At 40.8% G+C, this 23159-nt stretch overlaps 1 protein-coding gene and 2 long non-coding RNA genes across 3 annotated transcripts; 2 read left to right on the top strand and 1 right to left on the bottom strand.

Annotated features, from left to right (window-relative positions):
* Window positions 1-560: 560 nt before the first annotated feature.
* On the top strand, window positions 561-8722 carry LOC124254941 (cell adhesion molecule 2-like). The gene is made up of 6 exons (XM_046688781.1): window positions 561-603; window positions 3131-3252; window positions 3971-4136; window positions 5093-5260; window positions 6150-6281; window positions 8179-8722. Exons 1-6 carry the CDS (start codon window positions 561-563, stop codon window positions 8253-8255), a joined length of 708 nt encoding a protein of 235 aa, XP_046544737.1. The 3' UTR covers window positions 8256-8722.
* A 5566-nt stretch (window positions 8723-14288) lies between these two features.
* Window positions 14289-20370, top strand: LOC124254948. The gene is made up of 3 exons (XR_006892585.1): window positions 14289-14302; window positions 14984-14988; window positions 20217-20370. It is a non-coding gene; the product is annotated as an uncharacterized LOC124254948 (long non-coding RNA).
* A 192-nt stretch (window positions 20371-20562) lies between these two features.
* Window positions 20563-22312, bottom strand: LOC124254946. Its single transcript, XR_006892584.1, has 2 exons — window positions 22267-22312; window positions 20563-21658 (listed from the first exon to the last, which is right to left on the bottom strand). It is a non-coding gene; the product is annotated as an uncharacterized LOC124254946 (long non-coding RNA).
* Between the last annotated feature and the right edge of the window lie 847 nt (window positions 22313-23159).

The raw sequence follows: 23159 nt of genomic DNA, 5'->3' as shown, positions 1-23159 counted from the left end.
TGGTTGTTCAAATTCATATGTTCTTTACCCAAAATACCGGTTCTCAGAAAAAATATTGCAATATATATCGTTTGAAAAGCGTATTGCGATATAGCGGTATACCGGTAATACCGTGCTGTCCTTGTAGTTGTTTGTCTAAATGTTTACTTAGGTTTAAGATCGCCATCTTGTCACCAAAATATATTTCATACACAAATAACTCAAGAAAAGTATCACTTTTATCCTAAAATATACAGAGAAATCCAAACATGTGTTCGTATGTCTTTTAATAGCTACGTGAATCAGCGCGAACCCTTGTCAAAAATATGTTGTTAAATAATCACTCGGGAAATTATTTTCGTATGATCGTGACAGAGACTATGCTTATTAGCTAATTACCCTCAGAACAGGGTAATTACTTGAATGAATAGCTGTAGCTTGTCCCCATCGAGCAGACACACCCATGTGCTTATATCATGTGCCTGGACACGGGAGGGTATATAATAGCCACGGGCACTGGTCAGTTTACAGTTGACCATAGTCCTCTCTCAACAACGGGTCAAGCTACACCAAACAACATGATGACGCTGTCCAGTATCATCGTCGGTCTTGCGATTGTCCACTGTAAGTGTATAATGGACTTGAATAAGCTTGTTTGATTACCTTGTTCTCAAATTATCTTATTTCTCTGCTGTCTTGTTACCAATTGTTTGTCTGTTGTTGTGTTGTCGAGGTGTCGTTGGGCACCATTGAGTAATCTCAGCTCTAAGACTATGGTTTCTCTTTGGTTATGAGAGGCGGTGAGGTAGCGTAGCGGTTTCAGCGTTCGCTCGTCACGCCGAAGACCCGAGTTCGATTCCCCATGTGATGTACAATGCGTGAAGCCCATTTCTGGTGTCCCCCGCCGTGATATTGTTTCATGGAATATTGCTAAAAGCGGCGTAAAAATAAACTCACTCACTTTGGACATGAGATTTATGATTTCTGTAGCATTAAGAGTCCCGTTGCCCAAATAACGAGGTAACCTACTACCCAGTTGCCCTTTCACCAAGCTGCACTGGTATCTAGTTATACCCTGATATCAGGCTGCTCATGAAACCGGTTGCCCCTTACCAGATTGTATCCCGCTGCCCTGCTATCATGTTTTGTTTGTTGTTTAACGTCGCCATCAGCAATATTCCCCCTTACCACATTGTATCCCGCTGCCCCGCTATCATGTATTGTTTGTTGTTTAACGTCGCCATCAGCAATATTCCCCTTACCACATTGTATCCCGCTGCCCCGCTATCATGTATTGTTTGTTGTTTAACGTCGCACTTAGCAATATTCCCCTTACCACATTGTATCCCGCTGCCCCGCTATCATGTATTGTTTGTTGTTTAACGTCGCCATCAGCAATATTCCCCTTACCAGCAATATTCCCCTTACCAGATTGTATCCCGCTGCCCCGCTATCATGTATTGTTTGTTGTTTAACGTCGCCATCAGCAATATTCCACCTTACCACATTGTATCCCGCTGCCCCGCTATCATGTATTGTTTGTTGTTTAACGTCGCCATCAGCAATATTCCCCTTACCACCATTGTATCCCGCTGCCCTGCTATCATGTATTGTTTGTTGTTTAACGTCGCCATCAGCAATATTCCCCCTTACCAGATTGTATCCCGCTGCCCCGCTATCATGTATTGTTTGTTGTTTAACGTCGCCATCAGCAATATTCCCCCTTACCAGATTGTATCCCGCTGCCCTGTATCATGTCCCGCAATATTCCCCTTACCAGATTGTATCCCGCTGCCCTGCTATCATGTATTGTTTGTTGTTTAACGTCGCCATCAGCAATATTCCCCTTACCCGCTGCCCCGCTATCATGTATTGTTTGTTGTTTAACGTCCCAGCAATATCCCCCTTACCAGATTGTATCCCGCTGCCCGCTATCATGTATTGTTTGTTGTTTAACGTCGCCATCAACCAATATCCCCCTTACCAGATTGTATCCCGCTGCCCCGCTATCATGTATTGTTTGTTGTTTAACGTCGCCATCAGCAATATTCCCCCTTACCAGATTGTATCCCGCTGCCCCGCTATCATGTATTGTTTGTTGTTTAACGTCGCCATCAGCAATATTCCCCCTTACCAGATTGTATCCCGCTGCCCCGCTATCATGTATTGTTTGTTGTTTAACGTCGCCATCAGCAATATTCCCCCTTACCAGATTGTATCCCGCTGCCCCGCTATCATGTATTGTTTGTTGTTTAACGTCGCCATCAGCAATATTCCCCCTTACCAGATTGTATCCCGCTGCCCCGCTATCATGTATTGTTTGTTGTTTAACGTCGCCATCAGCAATATTCCCCCTTACCAGATTGTATCCCGCTGCCCCGCTATCATGTATTGTTTGTTGTTTAACGTCGCCCTTACCTCAGCAATATTCCCCTTACCAGATTGTATCCCGCTGCCCCCAGATTGCTATCATGTATTGTTTGTTGTTTAACGTCGCCATCAGCAATATTCCCCCTTACCAGATTGTATCCCGCTGCCCCGCTATCATGTATTGTTTGTTGTTTAACGTCGCCATCAGCAATATTCCCCTTACCACATTGTATCCCGCTGCCCCGCTATCATGTATTGTTTGTTGTTTAACGTCGCCATCAGCAATATTCCCCCTTACCAGCATTGTATCCCGCTGCCCCGCTATCATGTATTGTTTGTTGTTTAACGTCGCCATCAGCAATATTCCCCGCTATCATGTATTGTTTGTTGTTACCAGATTGTATCCCGCTGCCCCGCTATCATGTTTTGTTTGTTGTTTAACGTCGCCATCAGCAATATTCCCCTGCCCCGCTATCCAGTTTGCTATCATGTATTGTTTGTTGTTTAACGTCGCCATCAGCAATATTCCCCTTACCAGATTGTATCCCGCTGCCCCGCTATCATGTATTGTTTGTTGTTTAACGTCGAACTCAGCAATATTCCAGCTATATGGCGAGGATCTGTAAATAATCGAGACTGGACCAGACAATCCAGTGATGACGTTAATCATGACGCTGTCATACACCCGAATGTTATGAACTCCTTACATGGCTGAAATATCATTGTACTCGAAACTGATAAAACTGAATCCGTAATGAAAAATGTTTCTTGCTTTTTGCAGCAAGTATGGCCGCCATATCGTTCTCCATTGCCCCTTTTAACACAACTGCCGGGGTAGGGCAGACAGCCACCCTGGCATGTATCGTCGCAGGGAAAACCTCAGAATCCGTAAAATGGAAAAAGGTATGTATGGCATGTTGTAGACATTTAGTCCCGGAAATACAATTATCGTGGAGCCGAGAACAACCATAGAGCAAAGTCAATCTAGACTTGCCAAATCATTCTAGACTTGAGTAGGATTCCTATTTAATTCATTCTCTTGGGTCTGGGAGACAAGACTTGGCTTGTTGTTCCAGTACATCTAGGATCTTACCTTAGGCATTGTCAGTTATTCACGTGTTTATATATACGACGTTCCCCCACCACTCCTTACCTAAGATCACTCCAAGGTGTAGATGTGACGTGTCTATTCTAAAGTTAGGTTATGCAACTATAAGCAACTCAAACGAGCACTAATTCGTGAAAGAATCCTGTGTCAGCGTAAGATCACTCCTGTGTCAGCATGACGAACGAACATTTTAACCAGTAGGCTACCCCATCGTCCCTTTCTATGTTGGGTGAGTGAGTGAGTTGAGTTTTACGCCGCACTCAGCAATATTCCAGCTATACGGTGGCGGTCTGTAAATAATCGAGTCTGGACCAGACAATCCAGTGATCAACAGCATGATGACATGTGTTAACCAAGTCAGCGAGCCTGACCACCCGATCCCGTTAGTCGCCTCTTACGACAAGCATGGGTTACTGAAGATCAATTCTAACCTGGATCTTCACTGTTGATGTAACTGCATTTGACCCTTGATCGAGAATTAATGAAATAATAAAATAATTTTTTTTATTGCAGACAGACAACACCCCGTTAACTGTTGACACCACCGTGGTGGCTTCCAGTCGGTACCAGGTTGTGGGGGCGTATAACCTCACCATCTCCACTGTCACCACATCGGATGAGGGGGGCTACATCTGTGACGCTGGGACATTGTCGAAAACTGCATACCTCAGCGTTGTCGGTGAGTTGTATTACCTGAATGCGTGCCTATGTACTAAAACGTAGCAGCAAAAGCAGCAGCAGAAGCAGCAGCAGTAGTAGTAGTAGCAGTAGTGAGTGAGTGAGTTTAGTTTTACGCCGCACTCAGCAATATTCCCGCTATATGGCGGCGGTCTGTAAATAATCGAGACTGGACCAGACAATCCAGTGATCAACAGCATGAGCATCGATCTGCGCTATTGGGAACCGACTGTAGTAGTAGTAGTAGCAGTAGCAGCAGTAGTAGTAGTAGTAGCAGCAGCAATAGTAGTAGTAGTAGTTTGTTTGCTGTCAAACACCACACTCAGCAATATTCTAGCTATATAACGGCGATCTGAAAATAATGGAGTCTGGACCAGACAACCCGGTGTTCAACAGCATGAGCACCAATTTACGCAATTGGAATACCATGACATGTGACAACCAAGTCAAACCTGATCCCCTGATCCCGACAAACATGGGTTACTGAAGACCTATTCTAACCCCTGATTTTTACGGTCCCATAGCAGTAATGCTTTGATGCTGAGGCAGGCAGGGAAACAACAATTACCTCCCTTTAACGTTTTTTTGGGTATGACGTTGCCTGGGATCGAACCACCTCCGTCATAGTGCTTAAATGTTTCTCATTGTGGCGTCAAACAAATCAAAATTATTAGCTTCCAGGTACGATTGGAATGTAACATATGTTATATTTGGTATTACACTTTCTTAGTAAAGTACAGATTCTAGTACGTTTTGGGTTGAGTCCCATCCGGGATTCGAACCCACACCCTCAGAGTCAGGCACCTAATCGCCAGTACACTTTACTAAGAAAGTGTAATCCCAAATATAACATATGTTACATTTGACCCCTTTCTAAAATGGCATTGTGTATTTCACGATTGGAATAGCATAACCAAAACAAACTCGCTTACATATTGGCACACTTCTTTGTTGCAGATCTGCCAACTAACGTGAGCCTTTACTGGAGTAACCCACCAGTCCCCGGGCTGCTGGCTAACCTGACGTGTAAGGCAACACACGCCAGCCCCGCGCCGAACTTCGCCTGGTATAAGGATGACCGCCTGTACACCGTGACGCCTGTGTACTACACCACGGGTACAACAGGTAAAGTGTTTAACATTTAACGTGGCCAGCGAGAGCTCACACCGGTGGGGTAGCCTAACGGTTAAAGCGCCCGCTCGTCACGCTGAAGACCCGGGTTCGATTTCCCACATGGGTACAATGTGTTCAACCCATTTCTGGTGTCCCCCGCCGTAATATTGCTTGAATAGTGCTAAAGGTGACGTAAAACCATATTCACTCGTTCATGCTTCTGATCTCACAAAGAGTCTTTGACTGTTTTGGTGTCTATTTTTTGTGTTGGTAGGTTTTAACACCGGTGTTCCATTACGACGTAATTAGATAACGTGTTACCTTAGATCTTCCAGTCTCTTGGTATCGATCGATGACTTCTTTTAAATACATGGAATTTCATTCATCTGCTGACAATACATGACGATCTGAAATGTTTCATACACACGCATACTGCCGTTGTAAGTAATGGTACAACGCCGTCCGTACCATAGTAGTCCTGACGTCACTTACAAGAGTATATTAATATTTATGTCTATCAGAGGCGGTGGGGTAGTCTAGTGGTTAAAACTTTCGCTCGTCACGCCGAAGATCCGGATTCGAGTCCCCACATGGGTACAATGTGTGAAGCCCATTTCTGGTGTCCCCCCGCCTTGATATTGCTGGAATATTGCTAAAAGCGGCGTAAAACTAAACTCACTCACTCTATCTATGAACTTTAATGCCGACTGAATGTCACTTTAATAAAAAATATACTACTCAAAAAAGTTAAAGAACACCGAATTTGTTCATCCGAATGAAATGGATTTGTCATGGCAAAAAACAGATTGTGTTTTGAGTAGTCTGTTTAGTTTTGTGTAGGCAGGTAATGTATATCGCAACTGCTTCTTAAACCTCACTCGTCATACACTCACTGTTACAGGGTACGTGGATGCTTACAGCGTGTTGCCAGTCCGTTTGACCACCACTGACCAGTCCTCCAGATTCCGATGCCAGCTGGAGTACACGGGACTGTCCAGGGCTATGGAGGCCGATCTGGTCGTGGTTCTCAGCAGTGAGTTTATATACATGTTCTTGATTTTAGAGAAACGTATGACATATTCGAACGTTGTGGAGTTCAATTAGAAATATTTGGGTTTAAGAATACGATTACATGTACCTTTCAAATCGTTAGCATTTTATTTTTATAATTGCGTGTACAGTGGAATCTGTCAAATCCGGACTCTGTGTAATTCGGTTTTCTCCATAATCCGGACTACTCTCCGAGTCCCGGCAATACTAAGAAAGTGTAATCCCAAAAATAACATATGTTACCCAACAATCAACTTGCTATGTATTTTAGGCGTTCCTTTCAAAGCATCTGTATCTGTGTAGCATATCTTAAATGGCATGATGACATGGCTCGTTGTTTCTACTACTGTCTTTGCCATACCTGTGGCTTTGATTCCGAGATCAGCCCACAGTATGACCTGATCATGGCCCATGCCTCATGACAATTTTACGGGGCGGTGGGGTAGCCTAGTGGTTAAAGCGTTGGCTCGTCACGCCGAAGACCCGGGTTCGATTCCCCACATGGGTGCAATGTGTTAAGCCCATTCCTGGTGTCCCCCGCCGTGATATTGCTGGAATATTGATAAAAGCGGCGTAAAACTAAACTCACTCACTCACTCATGACAAATTTACAATTCTTTGGAATAGGCCCATACCAGAGACTGTATACCCAGTCTGAGACAAATTCCTGCTTACAAACCTGATCTTGTCCTTTTGGATAAATCCATTGAATTTTCTGTCACTTTGGACAGCAATGTGATTGGCAAGATAGAAAAGTATGATAAAACGGGAGACCTCGCCTTTGAAGTGTCTCGTTTGCATCCCAAAGCCACTGTCGTCAGGCTCGCCGTTGTTCTCGGTGCTCTTGGTTTTGTACCTTCACGCCCAGAACAGGAGAGTGCCCGGGTTCTCCATCGGGAGCACAGCTCTTTGGACACTTTGGGTAATGCAGAAAGCTGCAGGGTTGGGGAATCTCCATATTCTCCGGAACGTTTTTGGTGGGTTCGACAAGGCAGAGCTTCCTGGGACAAGTCCCATTCGATGTCTAGGGTGCTTATAGAGGGGGCAAGGGTACTGAAGCTGATGATAAGCCTAACCAGCCTCACTGTGCCAGAAAACAATATCGCCACGATCAAAGGTAGACACCCTTTTCCCTCACAGGGGTGTGATCTCAGATTTCCAACCTCATATGTAATAAATACTCGCGTAAAATATATTTCATTCAACATTTTAAGCGCCACTCGTGGCATATCAAATCTTTTTTCGCCTCCATTACCCCTGCCAGCAACCCTATTTGCGCTACAGTTTGCCTGTGGCCAGAACCACCCGGCCTCTCTCTGGAGCATTTTTTAATCTGTAAAAGATAATAATATTCAGAGGTACAGATAAGCTGCGTATCTGCGTAAATTACGCAAATATGTATGTGAAATCTCACTTCCTATTAAGACTATTGCGTACAGGTACGCTTGAATGTTTGTAAATACTCAATAAATTTCATCTTACATGCGTACACACAAAAATGTCAGATCGTAGCTTGCGTACGGGTGGATATATAAAATAACTGAGGAATATTGAGAGGTTCTATTTCAACATATGAACTTGGCAACTTGCAGTCTTTCTTATAGTTTCTCATATTACAGATCAAATATAGATAACAAACACGTAAACCAACATTTAACCTTTATTATATTTTAAAAATTAATGGAAAATGGCAAAACACCCAACTGAGTTTAAGTGAAGTGGGTTCAAAGTTTTTGGTTACTCAAAGGAAAATTAGGATACCCAATTGAGATGAACACAAGCGAGTACATAACTCAGTGACCCAAAAAGTTATCTGTAACTCTGAAATATTAAGAAATGGTACTAATGTATATTTTCATGGGGTCGTGTCTCTTTTACAGGCGAAGGTCACATCCAAACCAGGAACATCTTTGTCATCGTGTTTGGAGTGTACTTCTCATTCCTCCTGTGGCAGTAACCGGGTGTTATGCGCATGCGCAATAAAACCAACCAGCAGACGACATCCGCGAGGTATCCATGGCAACACGATGTCGGAATAAATAATCGATCAGAATAGATATGGAAAGGGGTGATAATGAAAATATGGTTTATTTTAAGTTTCACAAGTAAATTTTAACTTAAAGTTTGACAGTTGTCACGGAAGTCTACAACGTAAACCGATCCTTCATCCACATACCCACCTGCTGTGACTTCTATATTTGGCAGTACACGCACGTCATCAGTCGATAGTACATGTTTGTTTTATCTCACGTTTAGTGTTAATTCGTCAACATATTTTCGTTTCGGAAGTGGCGTCATCAGCTCCATTTCACTTACGTCCAACATCATCACGAGTATATCACACATCTATAAGCAGAATCAATAAGGCAGAGAGTTTTTATGGATATCAACTTCTTTATGGGGAGGTGGGGTAGCCTTGTGGTTAAAGCGTTGGCTCGTCACGCCGAAGATCCGGGTTCGAATCCCCACATGGGTACAATGTGTGAAGCCCATTTCTGGTGTCCTCCGCCGTGATGTTGCTGGAATATTGCTAAAAGCGGCGTAAAACCAAACTCAGTCAGTCAGTCAACTTCTTTATTATGAGGAACACAACGTTTCGGGGTATATCCTTACTCCTTCATCAGGTGAATGAATGGTATGAGACAGAGAGCATATATATGTACATGTAAGAAATACTGAGAAACGTCGTGTTCCTCATAATAAAGAAGTTGACATCCATAAAACTATGTTCCTGATTGTGTGTGTTGACATCCATAAAAACTCTCTTCCTTGTATAGGGCGGTGGGGTATAGCCTAGTGGTTAAAGCGTTAGCTCGTTACGCCGAACTCCACATGGGTACAATGTTTGAAGCCCATTTTTGATGTCCCCCGCCGTGATATTGCTGGAATATTGCTGTATAAAAAGTGGCGTAAAACTAAACTCAATCAATCAATCTCTTCCTTATGTGCATCACTTCTACAAAAAATGCCATTCAAAGACCAGATTCAATTGGATTGATACAAAGAACGGTATACGGAAATCGGCCTTTCTTGAAAGTGTCAAAATCAGGAATAACGCACAGTGCTGTGTCTGGCGATACTACGTGCAGCACGTGTAAACCTATGTGATGTTTTTAGTTATGTTTTACAGTCTTCATTTCATTTAAACATATTTTATTCACAAATGTGAATTGGGATTGGGAACAAGTTATCCAACTACCTGGGATGCTTTTCGTCAACACTTATCTTTGATCTAACATTTGGTATTAACATACATATGTATATGATCCACTACTTGTTAAGGTTATAGAAAGGACATATGATCGACGGATAATCAAGGACAATCTGGACATGACAAGAGACTGTCCACTAAATGACGCCATCTTCAATGAAAATGTCACCGGCTCGTGTTGCTGCCTATGACCGGGTGCGCCTGCACCGATTTAGACGTCTGTGATATGATAATAGTTGTAGTTTCCAATCTATTATTCAATGATAAATAGCCATGTCTAATATATATATCAACCCTAGAATTATTTCAATAATTATCCTATTTCAAACGATTCATTCGAATAAGACTCCATCTTTCCAAGACAAGCGTGTCCTGTGACCATATCAATAGATACTAGTAGGATACCTATTTATAGCATGCCTGTGATGTATATCAATAAATATGATGATCTACATTACATTTCTGTTGTTGTTTTGATCGTTTTATATAAGTTGAAATAGTGGGTGATTTGTGCTTTACACAGCTGTTAACAGTATTCCAGTTATGAGTGATTGAGTGATTTTAGTTTTACGCCGCACTCAGCAATATTCCAGCTAGATGGCGGCGGTCTGTAAATAATCGAACAATGGAAAGAGCCATCGAACAATGGAAAGAGCCACTATTCCTTCCGTTTTCCATGTGAAAAGACAGATTTAGGCAGAAGAAATGTTCCGATCATTGTCATTATTGTACTGTGAAGCATTTCCAGTCAGGGTCATCTCAATTTTCCTTTTTTTAAATCTTTAATCCTCGCAAAGACACGAGGGACTGTGTGTGACCCCCGATGATATATATAATAGTCAGTGTATCAAGTTGGTCAATATCAGGATATACAGGTTCTGAAAAACATCATAGTTTTAACCATCTGATAAAGTGTCTGACAGTCAGACCGAGCCAGACCAATACAGGTCAACATTTATATATATGTATAATAGTTATTTACTTCCTCATACATACACGGAGATCCGAGTTAGAACTGATCTTCAGCAACCCATGCTCGTCATAAGAGGCGACTAATGGGATCAGGTGGTCAGGCTCGCTGACTTGGTTGACACAGATCGATGCTCATGCTGCTGATCACTGGATTCGATTATTTACAAACCACCGCGATATAGCTGGAATATTACTGAGTGCGGCGTAAAACGAAACTCACTCACTCCTAACGTGCTGCAATTTGCTGTGCAGAGTTGCATCTGTGCAGGTGTGCTGGGAACCTGGCATTATGGGGTTGTATCTCTGATTTGACCTGGTATGTTTCATAGCTTATCAGCACTATATTCATACACGCGGGTCTAGTAGCAATGTCTGCAGCCTGTTTCATTATTTCATTCCACATCAAACTGACACACTGTGATGCAAGTGTAACTGTCACTCACTAATTCATTGGTGGGGTAGCCTAGTGGTTAAAGCGTTCACTCGTCACGCCAAAGGTTCGATTCCCCACATGAGCCCAATGTGTGAAGCCCTTTTCTGGTGTCCCGCTCCGTGATATAGCCAGAATATTGCTGAGTGCGTCGTTAAAAAAACAATCAACCAACCAACATCCGGACATTTGGGGTCGCTGATGCATTGTTACCAGTTGATTATTCTCTCCAAGCCATGCACCTTTTCTAACACAACCCTACATTTCAAACCGAGAACTCACCCTGGGATACTTTATTACAATCAGACAAGAACTACCGGGGATATTTTCAAATAACGGCATCTGATGGGCATCCACCCTTCCTAGTGTCCCACTGATTAGGCAGCCTGGTTCCCTGGGTCTGTTGCGCCTGCGCTAACGCTCCGACACTGAGCATTAGCGCAGGCACAACAGACCCAGGGAACCAGGCAGGTGATGATAATGTTGAGGGAGGTCACCCATTTTGTTCTGGGGAGCTAGGTGGGGGCAGGGGGTTTTCAGCAATTTTGTACACACGTACTAGGGGGTCAGCAATTTTGTACATAAAAATATGTTTAAAAAATTTAGAAATTATGGGAAGGGGATGGGGTGTCATTGATTTTGTACATGACATGCAAGGGGGTGGGGGTGTTTTGTACATAAATTTTTATTTTGTAGGGTGTTATTATTGTGTGTTCATGTAATTCACATTGTACATGCTTCTCCATAAAAATCATCACCACCCCACCCCCTAGCCAGAAACTATGAACGGTCCTTTAGACCAGAGACCATATAATAGATTATATTATTAATTATGAGAGCTCTGCTTAGACTGTTGGCTGGAAACATTAATCGCTCTGGATCAGTGGCCCTTTAAACACATCCACATATGCAGACACGCAAGCAACAGTGTTTCCGTGAGAAACTATTTTCCAAAGAATCAGTTACTGTAAGTACAGGTAATCAGTAGCGCGAATAGGGTTCCGTAAAAGAGAGAAAATTGACCAGTCTTCCTATATGTGAGCGATAGGAAGACCGGTAATTTTTCTCTCTGTTGCGCAACCTTATTTGCGCTACAGTTTGCCTGTGTACTAATAGGTTCTGCTAGTCGCGGAACTGTCAACCTTGAAATAGCATGTGTCCTGACATGCGTTCTTAGATGTCAACAACTTCAGCTGTTCAACAATATTTTGTCATTTTTGAAACCACATCTACCATCTACTCTACATAAATGTTGAGTCTATACCTATTAAATACACTTGAGTAAACATATGTCGCCTTCAATGTGTGCAATAACCTTACAAACCACAGTAAATTAACACATGTGTATATTTTTCGCATAAAATGTGCTCACATAGATTGGTCTGGTGGTGTACTGGTGCCTTTTGGTAGTTTTGGTATTCTGAATAAAATATTTTTGGCGTTTCCATGGCAACAAGTTTGACTTAGACTGAAATTGGTGGTAGTGCTCTTTTCCGGAGCAGAACTCTAAAACCGTTCACTATTTCTTCACCAAACTTGGCACATAGATTGGTCTGGTGGTGTACTGGTGCCTTTTGGTAGTTTTGGTATTCTGAATAAAATATTTTTGGCGTTTCCATGGCAACAAGTTTGACTTAGACTGAAACTGGTGGTAGTGTTCCTTTCTGGACCAGAACTTTAAAAACCTTTCAATACTCTACTTCCACTTTTCTATATACACATCTAAACAATTGACATAATCATAACTCGTAGACATATTCATGAAGAGTATTTTGCCATTGCGGGGATATTGATGACTTTGTCTTCTTGTTATACTTGATTTGAAAAACAAATTCCGGGTATTAAAACTGTGACTGTAACATATTTTATTAAAAAACAAAATTGAAATTGAAATTTACAGTCTGGGAGGAACAGACAAAATGTGAATATTAACACTGCCGGAAAGTTTAGTCACCATGACTACGCCAAACAGGATTATATATAGGTGTTACAATGCCGAAAGGATGTAAGGTGTGAGCTCCCACGGAGTCTTGAAAATAACTTGTAGTGCATCGCACTACCTCCCGAACAGCGTCTTCTACACCGATGACAAATGCCAACTCGGGAGAAGGATGAGAACCGTGGTGGTCTTGTTGAAACCCTAAACAGTCCCCACGTTTAACTTCAACACTTAAAGGTCACATGCAACGTAAAACACAACTTTGCAGATTCTGATACCTTTCGGTATGGACTTACAGTAACAAATGATTAAATCGGAGTTCAAACGATTCAATAAATTCACCCCAGCTGGGGTGAAAAGTGGTTTCAAAAGCTGTGCGCTGCGCTGCACTGCTCTCATGGCGCATGCGCGGTGAATAGGTTCGCACAGCTTATATGTGATTATAAGGTAACCTCCCAAAACCCCTACATCCCATAACCCATACATCTCCTGCCATTTACTTATTTCAAACAATGGACCAGCCCAAACACTTAGCAATTGAGAGAATGATAACAAAAATATTTTAACAAAAGTTTAATGATATTGAACTTGAGGTTTAATTCTGGGCTGTAGGGGTTATGGGCTGTAGGGGTTTTCTGAAAGAGCTTGTTTTGGAGACACTACCCAGCCCCTTTCAGATAACGTAATCATAAGGACATAGCTTGTTCCCTCATGTTTTCACTTCATACATCATACATTTTTCATATTGTGATATATTATTGCGAATGCATATTTTCATATTGCGATATATTGCGATGCGAAAGCATATATTGAGATATGTATTGCAATATATTATAAGTTGTTCACTGGTCACGAGGGCTCATGGGTTGATGTACCCTCGATGTTTGTTTATGTTCCCCATCGATTCTTTCAGGGAACATAAACAAACATCGAGGGTACATCAACCCCTGCACCCCTCGTGACCAGTGAACAACGTATTTATCTTACAGAAGACCTTAATGTTAATTTTGAATTGTTTGAAACACGGGTACAAATCTTTTTGTAGCCATCGCTAGATTTTGCTGACAAGAAATACAGATTTAGGTTTATCTCCCTTCCATCGATTTGCATTCGCAAAACATCGGTAATTTCCGTACATCATACGTGATTCAATGTAATTCGAGATAAAGAATTACTACCACGATGTACCAAATGAGTTGCCATAGACAGCGGGGTAACATTGAAATGTTACTCGCTTGTAAGCGGGGTCCATTGAAATAATAGAAGAGCGCTCAGCCAATCAGAAAGCGACATTTATGTGTGAGGTAAGATAATGCAAGATGTTTTTGTTAATGCTCGATCAATACGTATCGTTTTCATGTGTGAACCGGTAAACTGGTTATATTGCGCAGCCCTATTCAAACTAAATATTGAATGGTCACACAAATGTCAGCTCTCAATATATTGTAAACAGTACCAGCTTGAATATCTGGACACAGTTTTTGAAAGATTAAAATGGGGGTGTCCTTGAAAAACAGCCCCCGTCTAAATGTAAATCAAACAATACAAATCTTTGAACATTGATTATGACGGGTAGTCATTAAATACTATACTGAACATATATGACATTATCTGAGGGCATGCCATTATCCAAGAGGTACCAAATGACAGATCGTTTTTCATTTTTTGCAATTTTTTAAAGAAATACTATACCCCAATGTGTTGTGATATGTGAAATTTTGGGTATGGCTTAGCTAATAATTTCTTCAAAATAAAATGGAAGCTTTTCAAACATTGGACATCGCGAATATAGTTAGGCTGACTACTTTTTGAACGCCCCTCGTAAATATCACCCAAAATCATCTCATATTATTTATCTCAGTTTACTATCTCCAACACTCTTACAACTGATATTATTACGATTTGCAAAATGAATTATTAAACCCTAATAACAACAGCACAATCTTAATCCCTTCTCATCTGTATACTCTATGCAGCTCACACTGTATACTTCACCCTGCAGTATCTCCTTGGGTCAGTTCATTATGCCAGACAGGTAATGGCTGGGTGTTGTTTTAACTAATTGTAGGGGTACTGGGTTGTAGGGGTTATGGGATGTAGGGGTTTTGGGAGACAACCTTATAAGGTCGTGAGCAGGAGTAGTCTAATCTTGGTTGTGTACACAAACAAATTAATAGTAAATAATCTACTCGTTACATAAAAGAACCTTGTTAAGGATCTAGATCTACTCAGCTATGTGTCAACCAGTGAATCGTTCGACATTTCAAGACGGAAAACCTTCGCTGGCGGTGTGTACTCGGAGTAGGCTTTGATGTGAGCCATTTTTCTAATGTTTTGACTTTTGTTGATATTTCACAGGCGTAAGCTTTTCATATGTTATGACAGTAGATTACCGATTTAACTGTTCATTTGACTATTTCACCACACGTTCTTCTTCGCGGAGTCACTTTCTCAGTTCGATACTAAAATGCAACGTCATTAGTTAACATTGTCAGAATTTCTAGGATATAGATATGCCTCTGTAACAGACAAAACGCAATGTCTGTTTTATTGACACCTACGTGTCTGCCTGCCTGTCTGCTAATGACAATATGCAATACACAACTTCGATCACTGACCTCATGCAATTTGAACTTAACACCAATCAGGCTATACACCATAAACAAAACGCATTGCTTTATTGCTCGTGCACCCGAGTTCTGTCTCTGTCACATTATGTAATTACACAGACAGGCAGGTGTGATACTTTACACATGACATGTTATGATGTCTGTTGATTGCAAAATGTTATGCCAAAAAATGAGCATGTATTTACAAAACCCATCATCTCTATACACACACAATGAGCCCTGAGTGTATCAGCAAAGAACCAGCCAATGAAAGGCTTCGTTACACTTCAGTGCACGCCCACCCGCTCTGACTGGGTGCTTTATTTCGAGGGAAGTAAACCCAAGTACAAAATATTGCACTTTTGATTTGCGATTGTACGCTTATAATTTTTGATTATTTGTTTTTTCCTAATCAGCAATGTATATTATATGTCATGAATAAGTGATTATTGTGTTTAATTATGTTTGTTTTTGCATGTGATCTTTTAACACTATTTTGTTTATTTGTTGTGTAATGCCGCACCCACCAATATTCCAGCCATATGGCGGCGGTCTGTAAATAATCGAGTCTGGACCAGACAATCCAGTGATCAACAGCATGAGCCTCGATCTACCACGGTAACAGATACCAGTGACCAAGCCACCAAGGCGTATGCGATGGAACATCCTGCGTGATCCCCACATTATCACAGATCTGTCAGGCAGTATGATGGTCCATGACAAGCTCACGCACCCGCTGCCAAGACGAACACGACCTCTGAATGGTCCGCATGGACCCCTTTCCACAAGGCGATCTTATCGTTACTACAATTTTAAGCTAATGTTAAAGTAAGGGAGTTACCTTAGCGCTAAAATCGCTTTGAAGAACCGGACCCTGTTTCACAAAGTGATCGTAATCCTATGACTGTCGTAGCTCTCAAGGGAGTTACCTTAGCGCTAAAATTGCTTTGAGGAACCGGACCCTGTTTCACAAAGTGATCGTAATCCTATGACTGTCGTAGCTCTCAAGGCTCTCAAGGGAGTTACCTTAGCGCTAAAATCGCTTTGAGGAACCGGACCCTGTTTCACAAAGTGATCGTAATCCTATGACTGTCGTAGCTCTCAAGGCTCTCAAGGGAGTTACCTTAGCGCTAAAATTGCTTTGAGGAACCGGACCCTGTTTCACAAAGTGATCGTAATCCTATGACTGTGCTCTCAACGCTCTCAACACTGTTAAACCGGACCCTGTTACACTTGATCGCTAAATCCTATCGCTGTTAAGGGAGTTACCTTAGCGCTACAATCGCTTTGAGGAACCGGACCCTGTTTCACAAAGTGATCGTAAAATCCAATGACTGTCGTAGGTCTCAACGCTGGTCGTAGCGCAACGGTCTTTTGTTTGATTGATTGATTGTTGTTTAACGCCGCACTCAGCAATATTCCAGCTATATGACGGCGGCCTGTAAATAATCGAGTCTGGAACAGACAATCCAGTGATCAACAGCATGAGCATCGATCTACGCCCTTGGTATACGATGACGTATCACCCATGTCAGCGAGCCTGACCATCCGATCCCGTCCCTCTTACGAGAAACATGGGTTACTGAAGAACAATTCTTACCGGTTACTGAAGACCAAATATTTATGTAGGCTTCACCAGATATATGGTAGTCTTTTTGAGGGTATTCGTAAGTTATTGATGTATCAAATGTCCTTCAAAGGAGAGAATCTGTGTGGAACTTCTGATAAACTCAAAACAAGAGTCATCAGAAGATGACATATCCCCCCGGCCCCCACATCTTTGAAAGAACAAATCATCTGACAGTTACTTAAAGTCTAGCTTGATTTTAGACTAAGTGCAAATCGTTTCCATGGAAATCATGAAAAAAATAAATGACAAAAATCTGCAAATAGCAAAAGGCACCACTTTAGGATCTGCCTCACATATCTGCTAAGTTTTGCTGAAAGATATTAAGAAGTTTTCGCGTTGTGCTCCGGAAACAAAACCTACCCCTCCCTTTTGAGACTAAGTCCAAATTGTTTCCATGGAAACTGAGAAAATAATAAATCACAAATATCTGCAAATAGCAAAAGGCACCACTTTAGGATCTGATTGATATATCTACCAAGTTTTGTTGAAAAATATTATACGGTTTTTGAGTTGTGCTCCGGAAACGAAAGCAATGATTACTTTTTGAGACTAAGTCCAAAATGTTTCCATGGAAACCAGGAAAATTAAAAATGCCAAAAATCGGCAAATAGCAAAAGGCACCACTTAAGGTTCTGTTTCATACATCTACCAAGTTCTGTTGAAAAATATTGAACGGTTCTTGAGTTATGCTCCGGAAACGAAGCCCACCCCTCACTTTTGAGACTAAGTCCGAATCGTTTCCATGGAAACCGGGAAAAGTAAAAATGCCAAAAATCTGTAAATAGCAAAAGGCACCACTTTAGGATCTGATTGATATATCTACCAAGTCTTGTTGAAAAATATTTAACGGTTCTTGAGTTATGCTCCGGAAACGAAACCCACCCCTTCCTTTTGAGAATAAGTCTGAATCATTTCCGTGGAAACAGAGAAAATAATAAATCACAAATATCTGCAAATAGCAAAAGGCACCACTTCAAGATCTGCCTCACATATCTGCCAAGTTTTGCTGAAAGATATAGAGAAGTTTTCGAGTTGTGCTCCGGAAACGAAGCCCACCCCTCACTTTTGGGACTAAGTCTGAATCGTTTCCATGGAAACCAGGAAAATTAAAAATGCCAAAAATCTGCAAATAGCAAAAGGCACCACTTTAGGATCTGTTTGATATATCTACCAAGTTTTGTTGAAAAATATCAAACGGTTCTTGAGTTATGCTCCGGAAACGAAAGCAATCCTTACTTTTTGAGACTAAGTCCAAAATGTTTCCATGGAAACCAGGAAAAATAAAAATGCCAAAAATCTGCAAATAGCAAAAGGCACCACTTTAGGATCTGTTTGATATATCTACAAAGTTTTGTTGAAAAATATTGAACGGTTCTTGAGTTATGCTCCGGAAACGAAAGCAATCCTTACTTTTTGAGACTAAGTCCAAAATGTTTCCATGGAAACCAGGAAAAATAAAAATGCCAAAAATCTGCAAATAGCAAAAGGCACCACTTTAGGATCTGTTTGATATATCTACTAAGTTTTGTTGAAAAATATTGAACGGTTCTTGAGTTATGCTCCGGAAACGAAGCCCACCCCTCACTTTTGGGACTAAGTCTGAATCGTTTCCATGGAAACCGGGAAAAATAAAAATGCCAAACATCTGTAAATAGCAAAAGGCACCACTTAAGGATCTGTTTGATATATCTACCAAGTTTTGTTGAAAAATATTGAACGGTTCTTGAGTTATGCTCCGGAAACGAAGCCCACCCTTCTTTAAGACTAAGTCCAAAACGTTTCCATGGAAACCGAGAAAATAAAAATGACAATAATCTGTAAATAGCAAAAGGCACCACTTTAGGTTATGTTTGACATATCTACCAATTTTGGATGAAAAATATCGAACGGTCTTTGAGTTATGCTCCGGAAACAAAATGATTACGGACGGACGGACGGACGGACGGACGGACAGACGGACGAGGCGACGACTATATCCCACCGCATTACATGCCGGTGGGATAAAAAGGGAATGGATATTATTCATGTTCATCTGTTTATTTCAAATCATAAATAAACACGAAAAATGCACCACAAAATGAATAAGTATGGCCCCTCATTCTTTGCTGAATATTACACATGTAACAAAGGTGCTGTATTTACACCTTCTTAAGGGAAATCACTTCCTATTTCTTTAAAGGCAAGGGTAACATATTTGTTTCATACCAACAAGAACATCAACAATTTTACAAAGTATAACAAAATATTTTTAAAAATTAGTTTTGATTATACACCTTTTTTCCTCTGTGAAGATATTTGGAAAAAGCATTCTCAAATCAAGACATGTTTTTTGTTTATTTTGTGTATTCAAAATAATTCAATTGACAAAAAGGGAAATAAACTGAAAATTCTTAGATATATAAGCATAGACAAACCAAAGGGCATATTCTTTAACCTTTCATTTGATGTTCAAACAGCTCTTCAAGGAGTAGAGCTAATAAGGTTTAAGTCAACTTGACTATACAACAAACATGATTCATGAGTGAGTTTAGTTTTACGCCACTTTTAGCAATATTCCACCAATATCACAGCGGGGGACCCCAGAAATGGGCTTCACACATTGTACCCATGTGGAGAATCGAACCTGTGTCTTCGGTGTGACGAGGGAACGATTTAACCACTAGGCTACCCCACCGCCCAAACATGATTCATGATATATGGTTCATTGGAAATATTCTCATTGGAGTGAGTGAGTGAGTATGGTTATAGTGAGTGAGTATGGTTATAGTGAGTGAGTATGGTGAGTATTGCTGCTTTTGGCAATATTCCAGCAACATCGCCACCCCTTCTCATTGGAGCTGTATATGTATTTGACACATGCCAGATATATTAGTAATCATATATGTGGGGTCAAAAAAATCATATTCAAGATCTGAATACATATATGCCCAAGATTTAGCCAGAATGTTTGGCACACTCGCTTCAGGGTAAGTTTGTGGCCTTGGACAATAGTATCAGGAGGGTTAATAAAGTTGATTTCAATCACTATGAGTATAGTTCATGAAAATGACATGTGTCAGTTTCCACAACAGTGACACACTGTTTCAAAGAAATAAACTGTGTACATGTACTTTATAGATATCCCAAGGAAAGCGTATTGTAAAAGCAAGTCTATATGACATCCTTTTTTCATGCACATGGTCTTAAAAACCATGTTCAAGCCATGCTATTACATACTTATATAGGTACAAAATTCTACAGTTCAAGGTTTGCGATAAAGTTATGTATTTCGATCTGAAATTGAGATAAGCCGTTAAATTCACATATGTATTATATGGTGTGGTGGTAGGGGCTAGAGAATAGGTTGCAAATATTAGGATATTTGAGATACTGGGGTCTGTATGTATTACACAGTATGTACAACATCACAATAAACATTTATGTACATTGACCAATAAATTTACACATTTACATTGTAAACCTTTTATCAAGAGAGTTTGTTTTTTTGCCGCACTCAGCAATATTTCCAGTTATGACCACAATATTTACAATAATTGAGTATGGACCAGATAATCAAGTGATTGACATGATGAGCATCTATCTATACAATTGGGATACAATGACCAAGTCACTGGATACAACCAAATAACCAAGCCAAACCACCCGATCCTATTGGGTTCTTTGGACCTTCTAAAGACCAACATTAAGAGAGTGAGTGAGTGAGTGAGTGAGTGAGTTTAGTTTAGTTTACGCCGCTTTCAGCAATATTCCAGCAATATCATGGCGGGGGACACCAGAAATGGGGCTCACACATTGTACCCATGTGGGGAATCGAACCCGGGTCTTCGGTGTGACGAGCCAATGCTTTAACCACTCGGTTAACCAACCAACCCACATTAAGACAGGAATGAACACGACGGAGGAATATGTTGTACTCATACAAAACAGAAACAACCCTATGCACCCATGACAGTAATTTTATAAACTTAAATATGACAGTTAAAATTCTATAAGAGTTTGGCAATGTTTGAGCCGCACACTGATGAGTCTCTTAAACTGAAACATCTTAGCCAAAGAGAAGGTCTAATGATATTAAGAATCTCTCAGTCATGAGTGCGATAGAAAGAGTGTAACTATCTTTAGTCATTAGTCATTACAAAGTACATTGAATCATATCAATGAGGACATAAACAAAAGTTAGAGCAAATATAAATAAATACACGTCACATATATACACACTACAATCCTAATTTGTTTTTGTGCTCGAATATATTTTTTAGAAACATTACCAAATATATTTCTTAAAATTCTTCGTTCAACTAATGAAAGACACAAACTGATTTGAATCAAAACATAAGCAGTGATATAGATCCCAAACTGTGCATCTTTCTTTTTCGTGCATACTGTACATTGAAGATGGAACCTTAATACATACATCAGTTGAACCAAATCGTATTCTAAAACACATTGTGTCTAGCCCCGAAGCAGGTCTTCATCATCACTTTCATCAAAGTCATCCTCGTCAATTTCCCCATCGATTGATGACTTTCTCTTCTTTATCACAGCAATTATGAATCCAAGGACATATATCTAGAAAAAGACGAAGCAGATATTGTAATATTTTGCAAGATGACCACACAAATCAACATATATTTTTCTGTGTATTCAGGCATGAGATAATCAAACAAAACAAAGTCTGGGTCTGAATCTCATTCGATGTGTTTGGTGAGGTGAGGTGAAATTGGGTTTAACGTCAGTGCTTGAGAATATTATTTGTGCCATCATACGTTACGTTACACTGCGTGATTGGTATATTTCAAAATTGGCTGCTTGTACTAGCCCAGACTTAAGCTGATTTTATAGTATGCATTTTAGATACTGAGATACATCATGCCACAGTGAAGCATGAATATGCCACACAGAGACACATATTACTGACTCCGTCCTGGTGGCGGTTTGTACCCAATAATCTGGACCACGCGAGCAAGGACCAGTGATCCATACAACGCTTTTGGTTTGATCTATCGAACCCGTTCCGCTCTCCGCTAACGCTTGGGAGGCGGTCAGATCTTCTTAGGAAGACATAGAGAGAAAGTATAAGAGAGAGAGGAAGGGACCAACTTATGTGATCGTTTTGAATGATAAATTAAAGTCTGTACACATTTGAAACCTCTGGTTTGAAACCTCTGTATACTGACCCCAAGAAAGACCCAAGTGCCCCAGTAGTAGGTCAGCTTCTTAAGAACCACATCTTGAGAAGAACCGTATCAGAGAGAGCCATCCTCGAAGGGAATCCTCTGAAAAACAACATGCAGTCATTTTAACCAAGGTTCAGCATTATAGTCTGTTCACATTTGAAACCTTTTGAGACATTTTCAACCTCTGTCAACACTTTTACCCCAAGAATAGAAACACATATAACACATACGTAGTATGGTTTCACGCTCAAAGCAACCAGCAACATCATAGCAGGGGACACCAGAAATGGGCATCACAAGCATACCCATGTAGGGAATCAAACCCGGACTTTGGCTTGATGAGCGTCTACCGACCATCAGAGGGAAATAACTGTTAGCTATATCACTGCACTGGGAAAATGTTTGCATTGTGATTGAGTGAGTGAGTTTAGTTTTATGCCAAACTCAGCAATTTTCCAGCTATATGTCGGCGGTCTGTAAATAAGCGAGTCTGGACCAGACAATCCAGTGATCAACAGCATGAGCATCGATCTGCGCAATTGGGAACTGATGACATGTGTCAACCAAGTCAGCGAGCCTGACCACCCATTCCTGTTAGGCTTTGTGATTGACATTAATATCACTATCACTGCAAGGTATTTTTATTATGTATTAGTTTCTTGTAAAATCGTAACTTGACATGCTTTAATAAATATAGGGCCTTTTAAGGGCAAATCACTGTCAGTTAGGGCCTTTTCAAGGCTAAAATGAATTTAGGGCCTTTTAAGGTAAAAAAGTCCAAATATCAAGCTGTGCAAACCCTGAAATACCACTCAGTCACGTTAGACACTCTATATTGCAAGTGAACACACACATTATCTGGATTACTATCCTTGCCATAAGAGACTATTAAA

The sequence above is a fragment of the Haliotis rubra genome, unplaced genomic scaffold, assembly GCF_003918875.1.
Source record: "Haliotis rubra isolate DU_JTF1 unplaced genomic scaffold, ASM391887v1 Scf588, whole genome shotgun sequence".
NCBI classification, from domain to species: Eukaryota; Metazoa; Mollusca; class Gastropoda; order Lepetellida; family Haliotidae; genus Haliotis; species Haliotis rubra.
The sequence above is the reverse complement of the archived record's forward strand: the minus strand, read 5'-3'. Positions and strand labels throughout refer to the sequence as shown.